Raw genomic sequence first — 27,250 nt, 5'->3', positions numbered from 1 at the left:
ATCCAGCTGTTGTGGTCCATGTGGGAACCAACGACAGAATAAATGGTAGATGGAGGAGACTTAAGAATAATTTTAAAGAACTAAGCTACAAGCTAAAGGGAAGGACTTCTAAGGTAGTATTCTCTGAAATACTGCCTGTGCCATGCGCATCACAGGAAAGACAGCGGGAGCTCAGGGAGTTAAATTCATGGCTTAAGTCTTGGTGTAGAGGATAAGGCTTTGGGTTCCTAGAGCACTGGGCTAACTTTTCATTGGGGTACAAACTGTATTCTGCAGATGATTTGCACCTAAATGGAAGGGGGTCCGCTGTGCTGTGGGAGAGAAATCTAGCTGGGGTGGCGAAGAATTTAAACTAGGGCTAGAGAAATTCAGAAAATAAAGGGGTAGTTGGGTTAGAGAGGGGTCAGACTATATTGGTGGGGAGAGAAATAAACTGTGGGGAGAGGACTAGACAACAGGATAAGGAGATCCTTTTTTTACAAAACAGAAATGAAAATAAAAATGGCCAAATAATGTAAAATAATCACATTTCTGATACCAAACGTGGGAATTTGAAATGCAAGTTAAAGTGTATGTTCACAAATGCCAGAAGTCTAGCAAGCAAAATGGGGGAGCTTGATGCCTTGGTACTGGAGGAAAACATAGATATAGTTGGTGTTGCTGAAACATGGCCAGACTCTTCACATGACTGGGCTGTAAATCTACAGGGTTTTACACTGTTTCGGAAAGACAGGACAAATAGGAAAGTTGGTGGTGTATGTCTGTATGTGAGAAGTGATATGAAGGTGAGTGTGAAAGAGACATTAGTGGGTGAAGATTGTGAGGAGGTTGAAACCTTGTGGGTGGAATTACAAAGGGAGTTAAACACTGAAAAAATTAGTAATGGTGTAATTTATAGATGCCCCAACATAACTGAGGAGTTTGAAGGTCAAATATATAATCAGATGGAGCGGGCCGCACAGGGGGGTACTGTGGAGATAATGGGAGATTTTCATTACTGTAATATTAATTGGTGTCATGGTTCGGCTTCAACTGCAAAGGGGAGAAATTTCCTGAACCTGTTACAGGAAAATTGTATGGCCCAGTTTGTGGGAGACCCGACTAGAGGTGAAGCTCTGTTGGATCTGGTCATTTCTAATAATGCAGAGCTTGTTGGGAATGTCAATATTCGTGAAAACCTCGGTAACAGTGATCACAATATTGTTATATTTTACCTATACTGTAAAAAACAAACACAGGCTGGGAGGGCAAAAACACTTAATTTTAAGAAGGTCAATTTCCCCAGGATGAGGGCTGCAATTCAAGATATAGACTGTGAAGAACTAATGTTAAATAATGGTACAAATGATAAATGGGAGATCTTAAAATCTACTTTGTATAATTATAGTAAAAAATCTATTCCTATAGGTAACAAGTATAAACAACTAGAATTAAACCCTTCATGGCTTACACCTTCCTTAAAAAGGGCAATATATGACGAAAAATGGGAATTTGAAAAATACAAATCTGAGTGTACAGCTGTAGCCTTTGTAAATTATAAATAGCTTAATAAAATCTGTAAAAAAAAGTAATAAAATTAGCAAAGATACAAAATGAAAAACAGTTGGCCAAGGATAGTAAAACAAATCCCCAAAAATTATTCAAGTATGTAAATGCGAAGAAACCAAGGACTGAACATGTAGAAACCCTAAATATTGGTAATGGGGAGTTATTGACTGGATCAAGAGAAGGCAGAGTTTCTATATGGGTTCTTTAGCTCTCTATATACAGCAGAAGAAAGAGCAGCTGATGTAGCCGGTGCCAGTGCTGTTAATATATCAGTTGATATACTAAATTGACTAAATGTAGATATAGTCCAAGCTAAGTTAAATAAAATAAATGTGCACAAGACCCCGGGACCAGATAGGTTACACCCAAGAGTTCTTAAAGAGCTTAGTTCAGTTATTTCTGTCCACCTCTTCATAATATTTAGAGATTCTCTAGTGACTGGTATAGTGCCAAAGGACTGGCGCAGGGCAAATGTGGTGCCTATTTTCAAATAGGGCTCTGGGTCTTCCCCCGGGTAATTATAGACCAGTTAGCTTAACATCAATCGTGGGAAAAATGTTTGAGGGGCTATTGAGGGACTATATACAGGATTATTTGACAAAAAATAGTATTACATGTGACAGCCAGCACGGTTTTAATTAAGGACAGAAGTTGTCAAACTAACCTGATTTGTTTTTTTGAAGAGGTGAGCAGAAGCCTAGACAGAGGCGCGGCTGTGGATATAGTGTTTTTGGACTTTGCAAAGGCATTTAACACTATCCCTCATAGACGTCTAATGGGTAAATTAAGGCCTATAGGTTTAGAAAGTATAGTTTGTAATTGGATTGAGAATTGGCTCAAGGACCGTATCCAGAGAGTTGTGGTCAATGATTCCTACTCTGAATGGTCCCCGGTTATAAGTGGTGTACCCCAGGGTTCCGTGCCGGGACTACTATTATTCAATTTATTTATTAATGATATAGAGGATGGGATTAATAGCACTATTTCTGTTTTTGCAGATGACACCAATCTATGTAGTAATGTTCAGTCTATAGAAGATGTTTGTAAATTGCAAGCTGATTTGGACACTCTAAGGGCATGTTCAGACGTGGCGGAATTGCTGTGGAATTCCGCTGCGGACAGTCCGCACTGGAAATCCGCAGCAGATAATCTGTCCATTGGTTTCCACACCTTTTTAGTTATTTTTGTGCAGACATTGCGGAAAACTCTGCTGCGGACCATAGGCTGCGGTGCTGAATCTGGTGTCCGCAGCATACACTGGCTGTTGCGGACTTGATGTGTACTTGTGGTGGAATTTCTCCATTGACTTTAATGGAGTTGCAAAATTACGCATTGAAATCCGCAGATGTTATGTGTGTTGCGTTGCGGATTGCTTTCACGAACAGGATATTTCAACATTCTCGCTTGACCTATGTATTTCGAGGTCTATAGCCAGACTGAGATGGAATGTTTTAAAAGAGAGCAGGATGTACTCTTCACCTTGTAACCATTTTTCTCTGCTGTCTATTTCACTTTGTAACTTACCGTCAAAATCAATATTTCTTGAGTAAGCAGGCCATAACCTAGGTGTATGTTTTGTTCACAAAAAAGATCTAATCGAGATATTACCTTGCTTCAATTCCCTGCAGAATACATTGGAACAAGTGAGGGATTTCTGCCTGCAGCGTACTTGTACTGTTTTTGTAATATAACTTGTAAGAAATGATGTAATATTTACACAAAGCTGCAAAAAGGTAAGAGATCCATATTTCTGTAGCTTGCAGCACATTCAGTTTCCATATTACCAGGTACTTTTAAAGGCATGTATTTTTGCTTTTATTGGACGCAATAACCTACAACTTCTACAATATTAATACAAAGGACAGAGGAAAGTATCAGAACATGATGCACAAAAGTATTGTCCAACTGAAGGCCTTGACATATTTTCTGTGCTAGTTTTTCATTTGCCATAAATTATAAATTCTCAAATAGAAGAAATGAATAAAAGCTCCCTTAAAGTACATTAATATGTGAAAACCAGTTAGCAGTATAGGCCCAAAGCCTGATTTTGCTCTACTGCTAGCCTCTAATGACAATATATCCCAGTTGGATTTCTTTCAGGTGCAGTCCTTGCATGGAGACCTTCTATGTATTAAACTTACCTAATACATCAATGCCCCCACATAAATGAACAAAACGGACAATATTCAAGCCATTTGGGATGTAGATGTTTGGTGACTTATTGTTTTGATTATTTTTATCAGGGACAGATTAAGCTTGCAAGGGCCCCCAAGGCGAAAAATTTGGTGGGACCCCCTTCCCAGTAACAGTGTCATATAATGTGTGGCAAACTTCTGCTGGATATTTCAATAGATACGTGTTGGCAGATGTCACCAGGCTCTGAGGAAAATAGAAGACTAGGTTCATACCACTTTTCAGATTTTTTTTATCAAAAAATAAAAAAATACTGTATATTGCCAAAAAAGTGTGCAAATGTATGCAGAAGACATACAATTGCAGCATCTTTTTGCCTAATCTGTTTTCTTTCTCTAACCCAGTAAGACGCAGCTTAGTTTGGGCCTTAAGGGTGAAGCTATTTTTTTTTTTTTCTAATTATATTTTTTAATGACAGCATTTTTGTGATTCATATAATGTATTAAATAACTTTTATTAACATTAAGGTTTAAAATAATGAATGTAGAGAAGAATTGATCCAGCGCTGATGATAAGTTAAAAGGGAAAACGGAGTCCCATGTTTATTGGAGAAAAAAGCATAAAACAGAAGGGAGACGCAGTCCCAAGGTGTGAGTAGTCAGGGCTTGAACCTGAGCCTACGCGTTTCGATCGCAGTCTGCGATCTTAGTCATGGCAAATGAGTAGAAGACCGTGTGTCTGAGATATCCTTATATGCTAATCAATCAGCAGGAAAGGCCAATATGCAAATGCTGGTAATTGGTAGATACCAAGAATTAAGGAGTGGCTAGTAGTATGAGTAAATACGAACCAAAGCTAGATGAAAGCCTAGCCCTCATATGTATATTAACAATGTCATATTGGTATAATATAATAGGAAGAATAATAAAAGTAACGGGTATAAGTGTAACAATATCGTTAATGATAGTAGATGGTAAACCCGTATATCTTAAATGAGTGCATATAAAAGAGACTGAGACACACGGCCTTATCAGTACTTATACATAAAAAGCAAACATGACATGTTGACAAATTGAAACATTGAAAAATGTGAGAAAATATAAAGAGATTAAAAACAGAAATGAAGAAGGATCAAAATACTGTAGTATTATAGAATGTAAATGGTCTATGGTAATTCAATTCACTTGTGTCAATAATTGTTCGAGACAACTGTCAGTCTAAAATAAATGCACATTATGTTAGGTAAATTGATTAATATAGAATGGAAACGAATGGCTCAAAAATATAAACCCAAAAATACATCATATAACCTGTCGGATCACAGAGAAAAAACCCCTGTGGCCGAGCGAACCGCAACGGATAAAGAGCTGATGAAAAAGAAAAAAGCTGATGAAAAAAATGCGCGTTAACAAAACTCAATGAGTGTGAATATGGACTTATATAGTATGCAAAGCAAGCTGTGTTTGCTGATAGAAAAAGCATCAAGTAAGATCAGTTAAAGTCCGCTGATAGTTGATAATGGTAATAGACAAAACAACAGAGTTGGAGAATGAAAGGATGTGAGTATTCACAGAAAGGGACATTCAACGAGTTACGATGGTGTACCTTGATTATGTTTTATAACTCATCAATACAAGTCACATTGTCATAAAAATAGTGTAATAATAAATATTGTTGATTGTATACCTAAAAACCTAACGAATGAATTAAACACTAGTTATATATATAACCATAGGAAAAGTCATATGCAAATGGTATTGTTGTGCATAGACTGATGTAGGAAAATAAGTTCAAAATGTATAGAACCATGTACAAATGGTATATATATGTATAGACTGATGTTAGAAAATAAATTCGAAATGAATAAAACCAACTAGTGGCTGGTAATAATATCATGAGTGTACAAAAACGTAGGCGAATATCAGAAACTGTAAATCTGGAATCCCAAGGAGTAGGCTATAAATTCCTTTACAAAATATACTGCGCGATCCTATGATACCATTGAATGTATAATGAGCTGATTCAAATTTGCTTGATAATTTGTGATGCTGAAAAATTAATTAACTAAGCATTGAATAGTCATAATAAGTGTGACAATAATTCAGTAAAGAGTATGTATGTGATCTTAGTCGTCATGAAAAAACATACAATCAATACAGTAGCATAGGTACTTAATGATGATGACCCAAAGTGGCCCATTAATATGTAGCTATAATGGATTGATCTAGGTACATATGGCAAAATGTAAGTATGTATTTACCTTGTGTATGGAAACTTGATGTAAAATGGCACTAAGAAAACAAGACTGCAATAAATGCCATACTGGAAAGATTTATTGAGGTGTGTGTACCTGCCGACACAAGCAATCAGGGTAGGAGTCTATAGTCTAGTTCATATAAATTGCGATGTTTCAATAATGAAACATAAGATCCTTCCTAAGGTTGAGTCCTTTGGGGAAGCGAGTCTCCAAACTATAAATCCAAAAAGCCTCCCTGGTGAGTAAACGCTGTTTTAAATCACCCCCTCTTTTAGTACCCCTTACTTTTTCAATAGCATATGTGGAAAAAGAGCTGACATTTCTATTGTGGCAAGTCACAAAATGCCTGGCTGCATTAGAAATATTAACGATGGATGCATTGCGTATATAACTAAGGTGTTCTAATATGCGAATTTTAAATTTCCTGGTAGTACAGCCGACGTATTTGAGATTGCATATTGTGCATTCGATAATATACACTACATGGTCGCTGTTACAGTTCATATATGTTTTAATAGCAAAGGTGGTGGTTTCTGAAGAGTTGGAGTATTGTTTGTTAATTTTAGCAAAAGTGCAAACTTTGCAGGGATTAGTCCCACACCTATAAAATCCTTTATAAGTTAGCCATGAAGGTTTAGGGTTATTAGTTGGCAGTAATGATGGAGACAATATGTTGCCCAAGGTTTGTGCCCTGCGAGATACTATTCTGCATCCATTTTTTAAAAGGTTTTCTAGTGTTGGATCGTCGTACAGTAAGGGGATGTATTTCAACACCATGTTTTTGATGGTGTTGAACTGCTTACTGTATTGCAAAACTAGAGTTGGAATATTTTGACTCTGGGTTGAAATAGTTTGAGTATTATCCATTGATATAAGGGAATCTCTATTTTTGGTAGCGACTATGTTTTTGGCCCTTGATAGGGTCCAGTTCTTGTAGCCTCTTGCTTTTAACCTGTTGCAGATGATAGACTCTTCTTTGATATAGCTCATATGGGAACTACAATTACGTTTGGCGCGTGTGAGTTCACCGATGGGAATGGCAGAAACCGTGTGTGTGGGATGACAGCTTGATGCATGCAGTATTGTATTTCCTGATATAGATTTGCGGTAGATGTTAGACTGAATTATGTCACCAATTTTGCACGAAAAACTTAGGTCTAGAAAATTGATGTATGAAGAATTAAATTGAAAAGTAAATTTGAGATTAGATCCATTGGTGTTAATAAAGGACATAAACAGTGGTATGGCAGATACATCTCCCTCCCATGTAACAACACTCTTACATCTGGAGGATTTAGCTGGACATTACATCAACCCATCTCCTCTCTCTGCATCCAAATTTGAAACCAAGAACCCAGGATTCTACCCGATTCATTCTCGCACAGAGTCTATGGACACTTTCCAGCAAATTGTAGAACGTGAGCTGTTTAAAATTCAAGAAGCAGCTAAATATGACACCTCCTCACATAATCTTACATCACTTGATAAACAGGCTATTAAATCCTTACATGATAACCATGACATAGTCATTCGCATGGCTGATAAGGGGGGTAGTGTCACCGTGTTAGACAAGGATGTGTACATCAACCAAATCATGTTATTGTTAAATGACACAGATACGTACATTAAGCTACAAGATAATCCAACTGACATGTTCCACAACGCCTTACAACAGATATTAGATAAAGGCTTAAATCTGGGTATTTTTACAACTAGAGAACACAAATACCTGTCAGTGGAACATCCGATAGTTCCCATTCTCCATGCACTTCCTAAAACACACAAGGGTTTGAATCCCCCTCCCATGCGACCCATTGTTTCGGGTATAGGCTCTCTTACAGAAAAGATTTCCGAATGGTTGGATACTTTTCTCCAGCCTTTAGTCACCAGAATTCCGGGATATCTCAAGGATACCAAGGATGTCCTACAGGCATTCCATAAGAAAATTTGGCAATGTGATTTCACCTGGCTTTCTTGTGACGTTGTTGCCCTCTACACCAGCATCCCTCGAGATGTTGCTCTAGAGGCCCTCAGGTATCACCTTCACAAATATAGTGGATATGACCCTAACATGCAATTATTTCTAATACAAATTACTCAGTATCTCATGACGCATAACTACTTCAGCTTCACAAACCAATTTTATCTACAAAAATGTGGTGTTTCCATGGGGGCCAAATTCTCCCCCTCCATTGCCAATCTCACCATGGCATGGTGGGAGGAACATTACATTTATTCTCCAACTAACCCTTTTCTTGATCACATACACTGGTATGGCAGATACATTGATGACCTCCTACTTATATGGGAGGGAGATGTATCTGCCATACCACTGTTTATGTCCTTTATTAACACCAATGGATCTAATCTCAAATTTACTTTTCAATTTAATTCTTCATACATCAATTTTCTAGACCTAAGTTTTTCGTGCAAAATTGGTGACATAATTCAGTCTAACATCTACCGCAAATCTATATCAGGAAATACAATACTGCATGCATCAAGCTGTCATCCCACACACACGGTTTCTGCCATTCCCATCGGTGAACTCACACGCGCCAAACGTAATTGTAGTTGCCATATGAGCTATATCAAAGAAGAGTCTATCATCTGCAACAGGTTAAAAGCAAGAGGCTACAAGAACTGGACCCTATCAAGGGCCAAAAACATAGTCGCTACCAAAAATAGAGATTCCCTTATATCAATGGATAATACTCAAACTATTTCAACCCAGAGTCAAAATATTCCAACTCTAGTTTTGCAATACAGTAAGCAGTTCAACACCATCAAAAACATGGTGTTGAAATACATCCCCTTACTATACGACGATCCAACACTAGAAAACCTTTTAAAAAATGGATGCAGAATAGTATCTCGCAGGGCACAAACCTTGGGCAACATATTGTCTCCATCATTACTGCCAACTAATAACCCTAAACCTTCATGGCTAACTTATAAAGGATTTTATAGGTGTGGGACTAATCCCTGCAAAGTTTGCACTTTTGCTAAAATTAACAAACAATACTCCAACTCTTCAGAAACCACCACCTTTGCTATTAAAACATATATGAACTGTAACAGCGACCATGTAGTGTATATTATCGAATGCACAATATGCAATCTCAAATACGTCGGCTGTACTACCAGGAAATTTAAAATTTGCATATTAGAACACCTTAGTTATATACGCAATGCATCCATCGTTAATATTTCTAATGCAGCCAGGCATTTTGTGACTTGCCACAATAGAAATGTCAGCTCTTTTTCCACATATGCTATTGAAAAAGTAAGGGGTACTAAAAGAGGGGGTGATTTAAAACAGCGTTTACTCACCAGGGAGGCTTTTTGGATTTATAGTTTGGAGACTCGCTTCCCCAAAGGACTCAACCTTAGGAAGGATCTCATGTTTCATTATTGAAACATCGCAATTTATATGAACTAGACTATAGACTCCTACCCTGATTGCTTGTGCCGGCAGGTACACACACCTCAATAAATCTTTCCAGTATGGCATTTATTGCAGTCTTGTTTTCTTAGTGCCATTTTACATCAAGTTTCCATACACAAGGTAAATACATACTTACATTTTGCCATATGTACCTAGATCAATCCATTATAGCTACATATTAATGGGCCACTTTGGGTCATCATCATTAAGTACCTATGCTACTGTATTGATTGTATGTTTTTTCATGACGACTAAGATCACATACATACTCTTTACTGAATTATTGTCACACTTATTATGACTATTCAATGCTTAGTTAATTAATTTTTCAGCATCACAAATTATCAAGCAAATTTGAATCAGCTCATTATACATTCAATGGTATCATAGGATCGCGCAGTATATTTTGTAAAGGAATTTATAGCCTACTCCTTGGGATTCCAGATTTACAGTTTCTGATATTCGCCTACGTTTTTGTACACTCATGATATTATTACCAGCCACTAGTTGGTTTTATTCATTTCGAATTTATTTTCTAACATCAGTCTATACATATATATACCATTTGTACATGGTTCTATACATTTTGAACTTATTTTCCTACATCAGTCTATGCACAACAATACCATTTGCATATGACTTTTCCTATGGTTATATATATAACTAGTGTTTAATTCATTCGTTAGGTTTTTAGGTATACAATCAACAATATTTATTATTACACTATTTTTATGACAATGTGACTTGTATTGATGAGTTATAAAACATAATCAAGGTACACCATCGTAACTCGTTGAATGTCCCTTTCTGTGAATACTCACATCCTTTCATTCTCCAACTCTGTTGTTTTGTCTATTACCATTATCAACTATCAGCGGACTTTAACTGATCTTACTTGATGCTTTTTCTATCAGCAAACACAGCTTGCTTTGCATACTATATAAGTCCATATTCACACTCATTGAGTTTTGTTAACGCGCATTTTTTTCATCAGCTTTTTTCTTTTTCATCAGCTCTTTATCCGTTGCGGTTCGCTCGGCCACAGGGGTTTTTTCTCTGTGATCCGACAGGTTATATGATGTATTTTTGGGTTTATATTTTTGAGCCATTCGTTTCCATTCTATATTAATCAATTTACCTAACATAATGTGCATTTATTTTAGACTGACAGTTGTCTCGAACAATTATTGACACAAGTGAATTGAATTACCATAGACCATTTACATTCTATAATACTACAGTATTTTGATCCTTCTTCATTTCTGTTTTTAATCTCTTTATATTTTCTCACATTTTTCAATGTTTCAATTTGTCAACATGTCATGTTTGCTTTTTATGTATAAGTACTGATAAGGCCGTGTGTCTCAGTCTCTTTTATATGCACTCATTTAAGATATACGGGTTTACCATCTACTATCATTAACGATATTGTTACACTTATACCCGTTACTTTTATTATTCTTCCTATTATATTATACCAATATGACATTGTTAATATACATATGAGGGCTAGGCTTTCATCTAGCTTTGGTTCGTATTTACTCATACTACTAGCCACTCCTTAATTCTTGGTATCTACCAATTACCAGCATTTGCATATTGGCCTTTCCTGCTGATTGATTAGCATATAAGGATATCTCAGACACACGGTCTTCTACTCATTTTCCATGACTAAGATCGCAGACTGCGATCGAAACGCGTAGGCTCAGGTTCAAGCCCTGACTACTCACACCTTGGGACTGCGTCTCCCTTCTGTTTTATGCTTTTTTCTCCAATAAACATGGGACTCCGTTTTCCCTTTTAACTTATCATCAGCGCTGGATCAATTCTTCTCTACATTCATTGCCTTACACCGCGGGCCGTCGCGGGGATCCGACTGACGCTGTTTGGAGACGCACACTGGTGAGCTGGAGGTTCTCTCCCTTTCTTCAAGGTTTAAAATAGTTCAAGTCAACTAAAGTGAACACAGAAATTTGCAGGATATATGAAACAGATATAACTATATGCGAAAATTATTTCCAGATAATTTAGCAAATTCTTACGTAACTTAGAAAAACATGATACATAAAAGCAGGATGCAACAATCTCTATGAGTGAATGGTAAAAAAAAAAAGTACATTTTGAAATGAACTGCAAAATAAAAAGCAAGTCCAGTTCTAAAACCATAGAAATATAGAAATGAATGAAGTTGACCTTAAGTTTACGAAGAATCAAAGGTCATAAAGGAAACTACCATCTGTTTTCTAAGCGTCACAAACTCCACTCTCTTGTTCCCTCCACACACATGTAAATTATTAAGGCATTCTGACTGTAACTGTTTACAAAGACATATTTTTGTGGTTCCTCAGGATGTGAAGTTTCTAAATTTGGAAACAGCCCTGGAACGATCAGTTTAAAATAAAGTATTTTCCTTGACACACCTCTTGCTCAGTTTTCACCCATTTTTGGAAGCTAATGCAATTCATTTGCTTAATATTTTGGTACTAGTTTAAAAAATATTCCGGATTATAGGATGGTCATAGTAAAGTATGCAAACGTCACCTGTAATTAAAAAAAAAATCCTAATTGGCTCTCTCTGCTTAGCATTTTACTTGTGGACTTGTGAAATTCTACATGATATTGCAGTTCTGTGCTAAAAACAAGCACTGAATTATCAGACATCTAGATTGTTGGATGTTGGGTTACAGGAATTGCAGTGTATTTTTTATAATATATGAAATAAATAGCTGTTGGCTATGAGTACATAATTTGGTTTCATAAATTTTTATCCATGAGGGTAAGGACACACGGAGCAGCCCTAACACGGCCGCAACGCAGCCAACAACTTGCTGGCACCATGTTCGGCGCGGCTGTCAAATACCGTGTTAATGGGCGCGCGTTATTGTGGGTAAAACGTCCCTTTACTTGCAAAATCGTGCGCCCATTAATTAATACACCCTTTATGGCTATACGATTTTGCAGGTAAAGGGACGTTTTGCCCGCAATAACGTGCGGCCATTAACAGGGTATTTGACAGCCGCGCCGAACATGGTGCCGGCGCGATTGTTGGCCGCTTTGCGACTGTGTCAGGGCCGCTCCGTGTGGCCTTACACTCAGAGTCTCTGTTTAAGAAGACCTATCACCTCTCCTAACATGTCTGTTTTAGTAAATGCTTGTATTTCCCATTAAATAACAATTCTGGAACATATTTTATTAGAACTCTGCCTTGTGCCATTCCTCTGTTATTCCTTCTAGAAATGTATTAATAAATTGACCAGCGGTTCTAGAATTGCCACCCAGCTGGTAATCCATCTGCCCAGCAGATGCTGACGTCAGGAAGCCAGTGTTGGTTTTTTTCGTGCACTATCAATACTAATTGCAAGTATTTTGCATGTACACATTATGTGTACATGCCAAAACGACAGTAGTAATATAGGGCTCCAGATGCTACTAATATTTTAGCCGCGGTCGCCGTGTGCAACCAAAACTACTGCTTTATATATACTTGGACTTAGGCGTCAGCGTGGGACTGGAGCGCGGCTTCAATTGACATTAGAGGTATGCTTAAGCAGCCTAGCGATGCTACCATGATGGCTTCGTACATGTAATCAAGTAATATCAGGAAATGTGGACACAGTTATTCGATGCTTCCCTGCACTTCCCAGCTTCACCCTCTATTCTTGAGAGTGTACTGCACTGTGAGAATCACAGCCTCACCTGCCGTTAGCTGATCATCTACTATGACATGGGAACATTGCTTGTCTTGTGTGACCCCAAATTAGAGTTGAACATGGACTGTCTGCTGGTCAGTGTCTATGAAGCAGCGCCTGGCAGTGTACATGTAGTCGGGGGCATCGGGTTATGATTAACGAAAACAAAGTGACAGCAGTGCCAAGGTGCCAGGTTGACACTTTCCCACTAATAATTGCCTGCTCATGGCAGCTGCCACCTTGACATGGCCTTTTACTTCTATGAACGACGTTGCTTCTCCGTTATCCCCTTGCTGTCTGTTGCTTTGTGCATTGGGATAATGTAGCCAGGTCATGAAATCTCCTCCCAATGCCATCCACAAAATTGCTGTGCAACATCAAAGGGACTGATTTCAGAAGGCGGATGTGAAAGGGCTTGGAATCTCACAAGATCTACCCACACTACCGGAAGTTTCATACCAGTCAGAGAAAGAGAGACCAGGGGGAATTGAAGACATGGTGAGTGGATCCAGACAGCCATGAGCAATAAGGGCATCAATGGACAAGGGAAACTAGGAAAACCTTAGCGCAATATCATAGCCATGTCGTAATAAAGGCCATACTGCTCACTGGTCCTGGAAAAACTAGGAGTCCTTCCAGTAATTATGTCACTACAGGCCATGGGATACCGAGATGTCTTCAGCCCCTTCAGTAGTCATGTCAATGCGCACCATACTCCTCAGTGGCACAGGGAATACTAAAGAGACCACAGACCCTGTAATAGTCATGTCACCCTAGTACACACTTCTACTAGGTATGGAGTCCTCGGTACCTTGAGTTGCCATGGTACTATAGGCCACACTCATCTTTATCTAGGGGGGTGGTTACTGTTTATTCTCATCACCCTCCTAGTAGTCCTATCACCACTAGTCACAATCCTTACTAGTTTGTACATTTATACAAAAGGTGTATACACAAAGCAGGATGTAGACATGGAATAGCTATGGGCACTCCTGTGGTTAAAGTAGTGGAACATATTGCTGGCTCTATGTTACTACATATGTCACCGGCTCCTACAGTAACATTTGTGCTGTGCATATACATCTGTTTGGCCTCATTCACACTTGGTCTAATTACTGTTTTTTTTAACTGTCGCATATATTTGTTTTTTTGTTAGGTAGTGTTTAGATATTAATTTTTTTCTAAGGGTGGCGAGAGAGTAGATTCAGTCTCCTGAGTGATCTGTCTCATTATAAAGTGGAGATTATTCCTTTATTAAAATTATAAAAATGATTGACAAACAATGAATAATGGCCAGACCGCTGCGAAAAGCTACACCCGCAAAACCACACACCCCTTTGACCCTTGTAAAGCCTGGTCTGTATTTTTTGGTGAAAAAGGTGGCAACATGCTGCGGGTTTTCCAGTCATATCCATTTCACGTTGATGGTATTTCACAAGATACCTTTTCTGAATAAGTCACCAGAGTGTACGTTTTTTCTGTGGCCATCTACTGGGCCTGTCCCCTTTTCTTCATGCTCTGTCCTACTGTGAATCCACCATTTATCTGGCTTCACACACACACTGCTACCCACAAATACACAAAGTTGCTGGCACACACACTTAACCCCTAAGTGACCATTAATAAGCCTTTTCACGTCGGTCACTAAGGGGCCTTAGGCTAGGCTGCTGCCTTTTCACGGCCCAGTCTAAGTCCTGCACTGGTGTCCCATGCAGGCTGGAGCCAGGGCTCTGCTGTCTGATGACAGCTGGGCTCCTGCTCCAACACCCGCGATCGAAGTTTAATGCTGCCGTCCACAGCGACCGCGGCATTTAACTTGTTTACAGAAGGAGGGAGCTCCCTCTATCACCCATCGGCGGCCCATAAATGCAATCGCGGTTCTCCGATGGGGTGTCATGGAAGCCGGGGGCCTGATAAAAGCCCCCAGGTCTGCCCTGGACATATGCCTATTAGGACGCGTCGGAGACACGTCCTAATAGATTGCCTGTCAGATTTACACTGACAGGCAATAATGCTCTGGTATAGCAGCGATCTGAAGATCGCACAGTAAAGTCCCCAAGTGGGACTAAAAAAATAAGTAATTAATGTGAAATAAAGATTATTAATAAAAATTACAGTACAATAAAAAGTGGTATTATTTAGTAAAAGTGTAAAAAATAAATAAAAGTACACATATATGGTATCGCCGAGACCGTAATGGCTCAATTAATAAAGTTAATATGTGATTGAAACCGCAAGATGAACACCGTAAAAATAAACCGCAAAAAACCCTGGCGAAATTGCAATTTTTTTCATTGCCCCCCCAAAAAGTCATAATAAAAATGAATCAATAAATCCCATGCACCTCAAAACAGTACCAGTCAAAACTACGTCTCGTCCCGCAAAAAATAAGCCCAAAAAATCACTACATTGATGGAAAAATAAAAAAATTACGGCTCTGGGAACGCAACGATGCGAAAACAAATCATTTTAGTTCAAAAGTGTTTTTGTTGTGCAAAAGTCGTAAAACATAAAAAACCTCTACATATGTGGTATCGTCGTAATCGTACCGACCCATAGAATAAAGGTAACATGTTATTTACGCCGCACAGTGAACGACGTCAATTTAAACATGCATAGAACAATGGTGGAATTTCAGGTTTTTTTTATAACCCCCCCCAAAAAAAGTTAATAAAAGTTAATAAAAAAATTATATGTACCCTAAAATGGTGCTATTAAAAAGTACAACTAATCCTGTAAAAAACAAGTCCTCATACAGCTATGTAGACGAAAAAATAAAAAAGTTATAGCTCTTTGAATGCGACTATAGAAAAACAAATAAAATAGCTTGGTCATTAGGGCCTAAAATTGGCTGGTCACTAAGGGGTTAAACACCCTAAGCCATACACATATGCAAACACACATGCACGCATTGACAATAATACATGTGTAGCTGTTAGGGGGTGAAATACAAGGGTGGGTGTTAGGTGGTGGCCAACTAGGCCTGCAAAGATGAGACCCCCAGTCATAACCTGACCGTGAGAGAGAATATTCTGCTCCACTGTCAGTTTCAGTAGTCAGGCAGAGCCCTCTGTCAAATCACAGCTACACAATCTTCTATGTCTCCAGCACTGATCTGTATGATCAGTACAGATCACTATGCAGAGAAAGGTTCAGCATCACTATGCAAAGAAACCAGAAAGTCCGCACCTGTATAAAAAAGTTAACTATGACATTCAGGACACAAAGGCTGCGATCCTAATGTCCTAGGGCGTTACATATACTGGAGCCAATCAAAGCCAATCAAAGTATTTTACTTGACAAGTATATGCTATTTCAATCATACGATTCTTTTAATTGCAAATTTCCAATATTATCGTAGAGTAATATTTTTTTTTTATTATTTCCATTTTTTTATTAAACCTCCTCCATGAAAATTCAGGATTTTCCCTGCTCAAAAAGAGTAATACACCAATACAGCATTGGGTGTAGTCAGTACAATGGTATTATGAGGGTGTGTTCTTTCACTTTTGTTATAAACATGGAGAGATTTTTGGGCATATGAGATCCATGGCTTAAATCTAAAATGCTGTTCTGTTTTCCTGGCACAGCTGTAAACAAAAAATCAGTTTGAGAAAAATTTATTTATTTCTGCTTATACATCAGAATTCAGAAAATGGTAATTTAGTGGTTGACACAAGATTTATCAGAGGAACATTCACGCAATGATATAAGATAGTGGACGCTAAAACTGTACCTACGCTCTCAATATCTAGTCTTAGTGATAAAATCAAAATGGAATATAGTTACTTTTTTAAATCTGCATGCAGCTTACATTGTCCCTCCCATGTAACTCCCCTGTTCAATCTGACGGCGGGTTTGGAGAGCCGCAAGTCAACCGTACAACACCTAGTGAGTATTATGCATGGGTCCAATTCTAATTAATTGGACCCGTGCTCGATACTTAGTGAGCATTGTACGGTTGATTGGCAAGTTTACTGGCCAGCGTTCAGTTGCGGCTCTCTCCGCCAGATGTCAGATTGAGCGGGGGAGTAAATGTAATATATATTTATGGGAATAACCTATTTAACCTTTTGCAATAGACCGTAAATCCCCCTTTGCTTTACCACATTTTAAATCTCGCACATGTTTACTCCTTATATAAACCAGAGCTTGTTTATATTTGAGTGTGACATATCTGCATAAAGGGAAAATGGCCAATGCTTTTATCTCTAGCATACATTGATACACAAAAAACAATTGGGTTTTGTACTTTTTGCTAAAAATCTCAATCTTTTGGAAAAACTGTGAAAAAAGTGTCAAAGGAAAAATTTGTAAAGTAGGATAAATCTTGTAGTACAGAATTCCTGACATGTGTCCTGTATTCTTCTAGAATTTAAAGGGTAAAATCCATCCAATATGATCTTCTGATTTGTCATAGATATATGTGAGGAGATTACGCTGGTGAAGTCTGTGATCTAGAAACACAACAGACTTCCAGAATAAAAGGGTTCTATAGAGAGATCAAACCCCTTTTACACTGCTCAGAGATATCTGATACTGAAAATCGGACTCAACATTTTAAGCAAAGGACCATTTTTTAACTTTCTGTTGACTTTCCAGTAACAGAAATCTCTGAGCAGTGCCAAAGGGCTTGATCTTTCTATAGAGCCCTTTCATTCTGGTAATCTGTGGTGGTCTGAGATCATAGGCTTTAGGGTATGTTCACACGGCCTATTTACGGACGTAATTCGGGCGTTTTTGCCCCGAATTACGTCTGAAAATAGCGCCTCAATAGCGCTGACAAACATCTGCCCATTGAAAGCAATGGGCAGACGTTTGTCTGTTCACACGAGGCGTGTATTTACGCGCCGCTGTCAAATGACGGCGCGTAAATAGACGCCCGCGTAGAAGAAGTGACCTGTCACTTCTTTGGCCGTAATTGGAGCCGCTATTCATTGACTCCAATGAATAGCAGCGCTAATTACGGCCGTAATTGACGCAGCGTTCAAGCGCCTGCACATGCCGGTACGGCTGAAATTACGGGGATGTTTTCAGGCTGAAACATCCCCGTAATTTCAGCCGTTACGGACCCCCGCCGTGTGAACATACCCTTACCATTGTGATCTTCTCACATGTATCTAACAAATCAAAAGATCATTGTTTCGGGATTTCCCCTTTAAGATCTTTGTTTTGTTATACTGGTTTAAGTCTTAACTGTACTGTATAACATATGCTATCCTGATGTTGTAGACAATGAATTAAAAGAACAAAGTCGTAAATGCTTTCTTTGTCATGGATATTTTGAGGTTTTGTGACCAAAGTAGTTTTTGTGTATTTTCCTTTACATCCAAACAGTAATTACTATAATGGAAGCAGAAAAGTACATGTAATCCTATTAAGTCAACTCTTAGGAACATAATTAAACACAATGTTCATTTTAAAATGTATTTGCATACAATAATATATATATATATATATATATATATATATATATATATATATATATATTTATATCTTCTCTATCTATATGTATGTGTTGTATACAATGTACAGTATAGAACAGGGCTTCTACATCTTTTTCTACTGGGACACCAGCCAGAACATGGTGATGCCTGGGCCTCACCATCGGTCATAGTCTATGCCAATATTTTTAGAAATTACCTCAATTTATCTCAAAGTTTATTTCCTGAACCTAGTATAACATTAAAATAAGCACCAAAGGAGTCAGTTATGTCACTAAATCAGGGATCGGTGGAACCATAGAAAGCCTTTTACAGCACATAATAATTTCTGCCGAAACTGCTCCCCCAGCTACACCTCCCCAACAAGTGGAGGTTGCCTCATACTTTAAGAAGCACTATAGAAATAGACATAAATAGAAAACAGCAGTTAAGACCTTTGCTTCCCGGATCCATGCAAAGCTGGTCAACATAAGGGATTCTGAACAACAGATCTATGAACAAAGGGTGCACATACAAATGAAATAGAAATCAGCCGAAATTGCTGATTTCTACGGGACAGGCCAACTATCTAATGTGTATGGGGGTGTCTTAACTCTCCCCCGACAACAGATGTCGGGGTAAAGTAGGATAAAACATGTTGGATTTTAACTTGGCTGATCCTTTCTTCCTGCAATAATTATTCCCCCTATCGACCCACAGCTATCTAAAATGTACGGGCAGCTTTAGACTGTCATTCTCTAAGACAATGCCATTCATTACAGTATATACAAAACTCTGCACGCTCTGAAGTGAATGCACTTCTTTTATTGATTTCTTGGCTTAAGGTCCTATTACACTGCTCGATATGGCCCGTTAACACAATTTCCGATCAACAAGGCCCGTGTAAAGTGTAAGACAATCTTGAAAGGTAAATGTTTCTAGTCGAGGATCTGCATCAGACCATCCGATTACTCTAGTGTCACATTAAAGTATAGACTGAATATGAAACGCTAATAGGAATAGCGAGTGTGTCACTAACTGAAATGGTGTTGGTGGACTAAAGGCCTTTAATGGAAACCACTTCTGGAATTCCTTGCTTATTTCTCAACCTGGGTGGTGAGTTACCTGGTATTTTGCCTGTTTCATTGTGATTTCCTGTGTGCTACATTCGTTTGATCTGTTAATCCGTGTACCGACTACTGGCCTAAGTCTGACCTTGCCTCCTGATACCATTTTCTGGACTTGATGCTGGCAAAGTTCATACCTCCTTGTGGGGGTTTAGGGGGATGAACTTAGTCTACGCTGGGCTACTCTATATACTGCCCATGAGCCTGCACCCAAGTTTGACTACTTTTACAAGGAAAAACTGATTGTTAAAAATAAAATTAGCGTTTTGTCACCATATTCTGAGAGCCATAGCATTTTATTTTTTCGTTGATTTAGCGGTGTGAGGGCTTATTTTGTTCGGAGTGATCTGTAGTTTCTATTGGTATGATTTCTAGGTATATCAGACTTTGTGATCACTTTTTATTTCATTTTATGTGGGAGATGAAGTGACCACAAAACAGCAATCCTGACGGTTTTAATTTTTTTACGCCGTTCACCGTGCGGACTAAATAATGATGTATTGTAATAGTTCAGACTTTTATGGATGGTTTTTTTTGTTTTTTTCAATTCTGTTTTTATTTATTTATCATAGGTGCATGACAGCGAAATTACACATTGCACAATTCTGTAAAACATAGATATGACATGTGAGCACCCATGTAAATTATACAGTCATAGAAAACACGAAAGAAAGAAAGGGGACCGGAGAGGTGAGGGAAAGAGGGGAGGGAAAGGGTGGTAAGGGGGAACTTATCCTCCGGGTCCATCCCATGGACAGACGTCCCAGACGAGGAACACGAAAATCCAGTGACGCACTATTAGGATATTAGATCAAGATACTCCGAAGAATTCTCAAAGCTTACCCACGTAGACCATACTCGCATAAACTTATCATGAGTGTCCCGTAGGGAAGCCGTAAGCTCCTCCATCCGTTTCACTTCTTGGATCTTCTGAAACCAAAGGCGTATCGAGGGAGCCTCCACCTGTTTCCACATAGCCGGAATGCACGCACGTGCCGTGTTGATCAGATGTCGTACTATGGACTTCTTGTATGTGGAGATCGGGATGTCACACAAATGAAGCAGGAAGAAGCCCGGAGATCTGGGCAGCGTGTAGTCCGTAAACCGAGATATTACAGTCCAAACCATCTCCCAGAACGCTTTTAAATGCTGACACCACCAGAACGTGTGTAAGAGATCCCCGACCCCAACCCCGCATCTCCAACACATAGGAAACACCTCCGGGTAAAATTTATTAAGCCTGGAAGGGACCCTATACCACCTTGTCAGAATCTTGTATCCCGCCTCCTGAATTCTACTTGATATCGAGGACTGATGGGTCATGATATATAGTCGGGTACGATCCCCCTCGGTAAAACTCCTGCCAAGATCTGTCTCCCACTTAGCCAAGTATGAGGGGTGTGAGTCTGCAGTTGGGGAATTTATGAGACTGTAGTTTGCCGAAAGGGCGTGACTGACCGTGCCCGACATTGTGCATTGCATTTCAAATGGTGTAAGAGCATGCGAGAAATCAGCCGCCGGAGCAAGGGATAGAAGAAAGTGACGAAGCTGGGAGGCCTGCCAAGGCGGAAGGTGTCCCGGATCTGCCCTGTCCACTAATTGAGCTGCCGTCTGCCAACTGCCATCAGTGATATAATGGCGGACCTGTGTCTCCCCCGCTAAGCGTTTGCGGGAGAACAGCCCGGATTCACACCCCGGCTGAAAAGCGGGATTGTCCAGTACTGGGTATAGCGGAGATGGTAACGGGGAGATCCGTGAATGTTTGAACGCCTGTGCCGCAACACGCAAGGTGGGGCCTATAAGCGAGTGCGATTTTGCCGAAGTTGGGATCTGATCCAGTAACCACGGTGCCGCCGCGAGAGGAAGGGATATGAAGGATTGTTCCAACTTGACCCATGGTTTGGACTCGGCATGTCTACACCAGTCTAAAATACGCGTCAAATGTGCCGCCTGGTAATAGCGGTGGATATCCGGCAAGCCCAGACCACCGTCAGATCTCGTGCGGGTCAGAATCGCTCGTGCAATGCGTGCGGGTTTGTTCGACCAGATAAACTTAAGCATTATAGAAGTGAGTGAGGTAAAGAAAAGACGTGGTATGTAGATTGGGAGAGCCTGAAAGATGTACAACAGCCGTGGCAACACATTCATCTTGAATATGGCGCCACGGCCGAACCAAGTTAAGGTCCCTTTTGACCATCTCTCAAGGTCTCCCTGGAGTGTCCGTAATATGTGCGGGTAGTTACAGGTATACAGGTGTGAGGGTCGACTTGTGAGCCGAATACCAAGATATTTAATGGAACTAGTCGCCCACTTAAAGGGGAAGGAATCCGCCAAGGTTGCCACCTCCTGGGGTGGGAGGGAGACATTCAGAGCCTCAGATTTTTGAAAATTTATATTAAAGTTAGTTAGCACTGCAAATGACCGGAATTCGGCCATCAGGTTCGGCACCGAAATACGGGACCGTGAGAGGAAAAACAATAAGTCGTCCGCATATGCTACGACTTTATGAGTCGTGGCCCCCTATGGATGTTTTTTTTAACTTTTAATAATGTTTTTTATGTAGTAAAAAAACTTTATTTTACTGTCTTTTACTTATCCCCCTAGGGGACTTGAACCAGTGATCGCTCGATCGCTTGCACGATATACTGCAATACTAATGTATTGCAGTGTATTGTGATACTGACAGGCATGGGCTTCATAGGACTACAAAGACTTCATCAGGCCCCCAGGCTGCCATGCCAACCAACAGCTCCCCCGATCTTGCTGCGGGGGGACGTTGGAACGTTACAGGGGATCGCCCCCCTGTTTTTAGTCATTTAAATGCCGCGGTCGCTATTGACCTCGGCATTTAACGGGTTGAACAAGCGGGATCCCGCTCGTTACCCGGAAATGCCGGCTGTAACACACAGCCGACATTCTCGTACTATGGAGCGGGCTCAGCCCATGAGCCCGCTCCATACACCCCCACCCATTGTGCGCTGTATATATACGATGAATGTCGGTAAGGGGTTAACATTACTTTTTTTTATATTTTCTTTGTACATAAAAAAACAAAAACCTTTCTTTAATTGTTTTTTATAAGTCCCCCTAGGGGACTTGAACCAGCGATTGTTTGATCGCTTGCACTATATACTGCAATACTAATGTATTGAAGTATATCGCATATCGCAATTTTGACAGGCTCCTAATAAGCCCTGCCTCTGGCTACCATCGGCATCCTACAATTGCATTGCAACCCAGTCTAGCATATGGAAGGACATCATTTTGGTATACGTTTGCCCAGTAAAGTCTATGGGTACATCGGCGTATATGCCATAAGTACACCAGAAACATGGTGTGAATGAGCTAAGTACGTAAGGATTGAAGTAAGCCAAGGTTTTTATTATTCTATCAAAAGCAGACATTGAGCCATATTTGCAGTTCTGTGACAGCTACTAAAGAGTTAATTTAATCTGTAAGTACTGGGTGCATGACATCAAAGAAATAGCTCAACTACTAGAGCTGTTTGGCAGGGAAAAATATGATGTATTTGTGTAATTTGCAAATGAAAAGTGACAGACTATGTAAAGCAGTCGTCACCCCTAACCACTGTAACTACTCTTACATTAATAACACATTGTTTACACTACTTGGCCCTTGTAAATGTATCCAGAATGTGTCCATAGGGTGAAATAACTCACCCAGTGCTCACCTGCTGTGAAAACCTGATGTCATCAGACATGATTAAGTGTCACTGTGATCTTCCATGAGCGGCTCTCCAATTCTACAGAAATTTGGCACATTGGAAACACATCTGTTGTCTGTCACTATAGAAATACCTGGCATCCATTAAACAAAAGGTGCGCTGTAGACAAAAAATCTGCATGGAAAACAAGCTAATCACCTGAATATGCAGTAGTGCTTGGAGAGTAGTACACTGCCTTCTATCATGTACATGTTCCTATCCCACCTTCTGGATGCAACATTTTTTTTAATTTAATACTAAAACATTGAAGAAAAAACTTACATTTCTAAATATGCAAAAAAAAGTTTTGCATATGTATATCAGTTTCCCTTTCCTCATGCACGCCATGCACTTTCTATGTCTGGCGGAACACAATAACAATAGCAGTTTACAGACATTCCCTCCTAAAGTTGAAGGGGTTGTCTCATGCAGACAACCACTATTTTAAACGAAGTCATCTGATCGCCATAGATCCGGCTTCTCTAAGGCTTCGTTCACATCTGCGCAGGGGCTCTGATCATGGGTTCCATCGAATCAGAGGGAACCCATCAACGAAATCCATAGGTTTCCGTTTGCATCACCATTGATTTCAATGGTGACACATCTGCTGCAAATGGTTTCCGTTAGTCACCATTGTCTAAGGGTTCCGTAGTTTTGGCAGAATGAATAGCACAGTCAACTACAGTATTGATTATGTCAAAGCGACAGAACCCTTAAACAACGGTAACAAATGGAAACTGCACCGGACCCGTCACCATTGAAATCAATTGTGATGGAAACGAAAACCTATGGTTTCCATTTGTTTCAGTTTGGATTCCGTTTTGTTTCCCCTGACGGAAAGCTCCGACGGAACCCATGAACGGAGACCCAACGCCAGTGGCGGATTATCATATGGGCCCGAACCGCACATCATTTTAAAAATCACTTAAGAGACTCCGTGCTAGCGCCGCTAATGGCCGCTGGTGAGAGAGAGGGAGGGGCGAAGTGGAACGGAATAGAGCTGCCAGCGCAGTACTGATGGGGAGGAGGGGGAGGGATAGTAATAGCAGGGGCTGGATAGGACTAGCAGACGTGTATCTGCTAGGTGGTAGAATACGCCCCTCGTTGACGCTGCACGTAAGGCCAGTGAGGAACAGAAGGGAAGGGCGGTGGTCAAGCGGTGAGGAAGAAGGTTAGTCTGCTGTTCGCCTCCTGCCCCAAGCAATAATCGGCAGACGCTAAGGGGGGACTAATTATACAGCAGGGGGGAGAGATTTCAATCTAACTCACTGCAGAGGACTCTATAGGGGGGTAATAATTTCCCCCCATAGACACTCAGCAGTCAGTTACACGCTCAACCACCCCTGCTGTATAATAAATACTGAAATCCTGATGGCTCTATGGGGGATGGGGGGATTATTCCCCCTTCATAGAGTCCTCTGGAGTCACTTAGATGGTTAGACCCCCCCCCCCATTCAGTATAATCCCCCCCCTTCCCATAGAGCCCTCACTAGTTACTAATATATTGCAAGGGGAAGTCAAATTGTCTCACTGCTGGGGGCTCTATAAGGGGTCTGAGCGACTAACTTCTGAGGACTCTATAGGGAGGTCTGAGCGGCGGGCTATTTGGGCTATCCCCCCCACAGAGATGTCAGAATCAGACACTCAGACCTCCCTATAGAGCCCCCAGCAGTCAGTGAGACAACCTCACCCCCCCCCCCTTGCAATATAATCCCCCCATACAGCCCTCAGTTTTCCCACAAGTGAAATGTATGACATATCCACCTGTTTTTGATCTCGCTGCATCCTGGCCACATCCTGATTACATGGTCGGGAATTACGAAAACAGCGTAGCTTGCTGAGCTACGCTGTTTCCGTAAGTCCCATAAAACGGAATGATAGTTATGGAAGCAGTGTCGCTCGCAGACTCCCACTGATCACTAAAACTAGGTGGCAGAAGCACTCATGTGAGCGCTGAGCCGCTTGGTTTCTGTTTCCGGAAAGCGGACCAGTTTGTGCATGGGCTCATAGAAAGTCAATGAGCCGTACACCGCTACTTTGGCTTTCCGGAAAAAGCAGAGCAGAAACGAAGTGGCTCAGCGCTCGCATGAGTGCTTCTGCCTCTTAGTTTTAGCGATCGGTGGGGGTCTCAGCACCTGGACCCCCACCCATCAAAAGTTCTGACATGTCACTATGACATGCCAGAATTTTGTTGAACATTTACTTACCATTTAAAAAGAGGTGTTACAATTTGTTTTTATTTGATGTGTTAAAGGCTATGTAAACCTTTCAAAAAGTTTTTTTTTTTTAAATACAATAGTGTATGGTGTTTGGTGCAACCTTTCTAAATACTTATTAAAAATTATTTTTGCTTTTTGAGATACAGCTGCTTTATATCCTGAATACAGAGCAGCTCTACTAGTGCTAAAACCTGTATCCGTCAGGTCAGTGGCACTGACAGGTACAGTGTCAGCGGGTTGGGGGTGTTGAATTGCGTGTGAGGGGGAAGGAGGGGGCCCAAGTTGTGTCAACAGCCCAGGACCCTTGGTACACTTAATCCGCCACTGCCCAACGCAGATGTGAACGAATCTTAACCTGGACAGTTACACATGTAGCTTTACATACTGGCCATTCGAATGTAATGCATTTAAGTGGACCACCAGAACGTTCTAGGAGTGGCTCTCCATTCTGCACATAGGTGGGGTTTTAGTCAACCCCTTTAACTGGTTGCCGACACAGGACGAGAATACTCGTCCTAAGCAGCGGGTACTCAGCGCATTAGGAAGAGTATCCTCATCCTGTGTTACAGTAAGTGTCCGCGCGCCACGATGAGTGGGGCAACGAATGTAACGGCTGTAGTACACAGCCGCAGCCCCGCTCTATTGGCGGAGAGAAGAGAAACCTCTTCTCGCCACCGTTAACCCAATCTAATCTAAAGTGAGAAGGGAGTCTCGCCACGTCCGGAACAACCTGTACAGTAAATGTATAACGTTATTTATGATGATCGGTGTATGGTGTAAAAAAAAATAAAGAAATCTGCAGTGGAACTGCTTTTTTTTTCTACGCTTTTGCCAAAATAAAAATGTATAGAAATTAAACGATAATTTAAATGTACCAAAAAAATGGTACCTACATAAAGTACAGCTCATCCCACACAGCTACGTCGGACAAAGAATGAAAAAGTTGAAAGCGCCGGGATGCAAAGAGGGAAATATAAAAAAAAATTGTTCGGTCCTCAAGGCCAAAATTGGCCGTGTCCTTAACCGGTTAAAAATAAAATTAAAATCACCAGTAAATATAAATCTGTAAATTGTAAACTTCTGCAAAGTTGTTGAGTTATATTCAGCCTTTTTTTTTTAGTTACATCTGTTTTTGGGAAACCTAAGGGACTTGTTAGTATGCATGTATCTTTGTCATATTGTAGAATATTCTCAAATGGTTTCCAGAATGTCGATGGTTTCAAAGACAACTCAATCACATGTAAGAACACATTGATGATGTCCCAATCCAATCTAAATACTGACACTTACAGTCAACAAATGTCTAGCAACTGTGGAAAGATTTACAATCCAATTATTCACATAATTCAATCTTCCAAAATTCTTTCCCTGAGACACCTAACTGTACAACCTAAAAAGATTGCAAGCAATTAAAATACACAATGTTTCGGATTACAATTAATACATTATCCAATGTAATTAGAGAATGAAATGAGCTTACAAGTTTCCAACGTCTTTAAAGGGCTCCATCTTGGTCCAATTATAGCATATCCACAGGATAAACCATAAATGCCTGATCGGTGTGAGCCCCCCTCTGTAGACCCTCCTGCGACCCCCATTCACAGACTCAAACTACCCATCAATGGAGCGTTTCCCATTAAAATCAAAGGAGAGGTGCCTTGTTGCATGTGGCTTTCTCCATT

At 40.2% G+C, this 27,250-nt stretch overlaps 1 protein-coding gene across 1 annotated transcript in view; it reads right to left on the bottom strand.

Moving 5' to 3' along the window:
* The window catches only part of AHRR (aryl hydrocarbon receptor repressor), a 279,804-nt gene that overhangs the window by 186,289 nt on the left and 66,265 nt on the right, over nt 1-27,250 (bottom strand). The window contains exon 3 of the mRNA XM_075828497.1: nt 6,690-6,736. Coding sequence (XP_075684612.1) covers nt 6,690-6,736 — 47 coding nt within the window. The remainder of the gene's footprint in view (nt 1-6,689; nt 6,737-27,250) is intronic.

Source organism: Rhinoderma darwinii, chromosome 5 (genome assembly GCF_050947455.1).
Source record: "Rhinoderma darwinii isolate aRhiDar2 chromosome 5, aRhiDar2.hap1, whole genome shotgun sequence".
Taxonomy (NCBI): Eukaryota; Metazoa; Chordata; class Amphibia; order Anura; family Rhinodermatidae; genus Rhinoderma; species Rhinoderma darwinii.
This window is presented reverse-complemented; position numbering and strand designations above follow the sequence as displayed.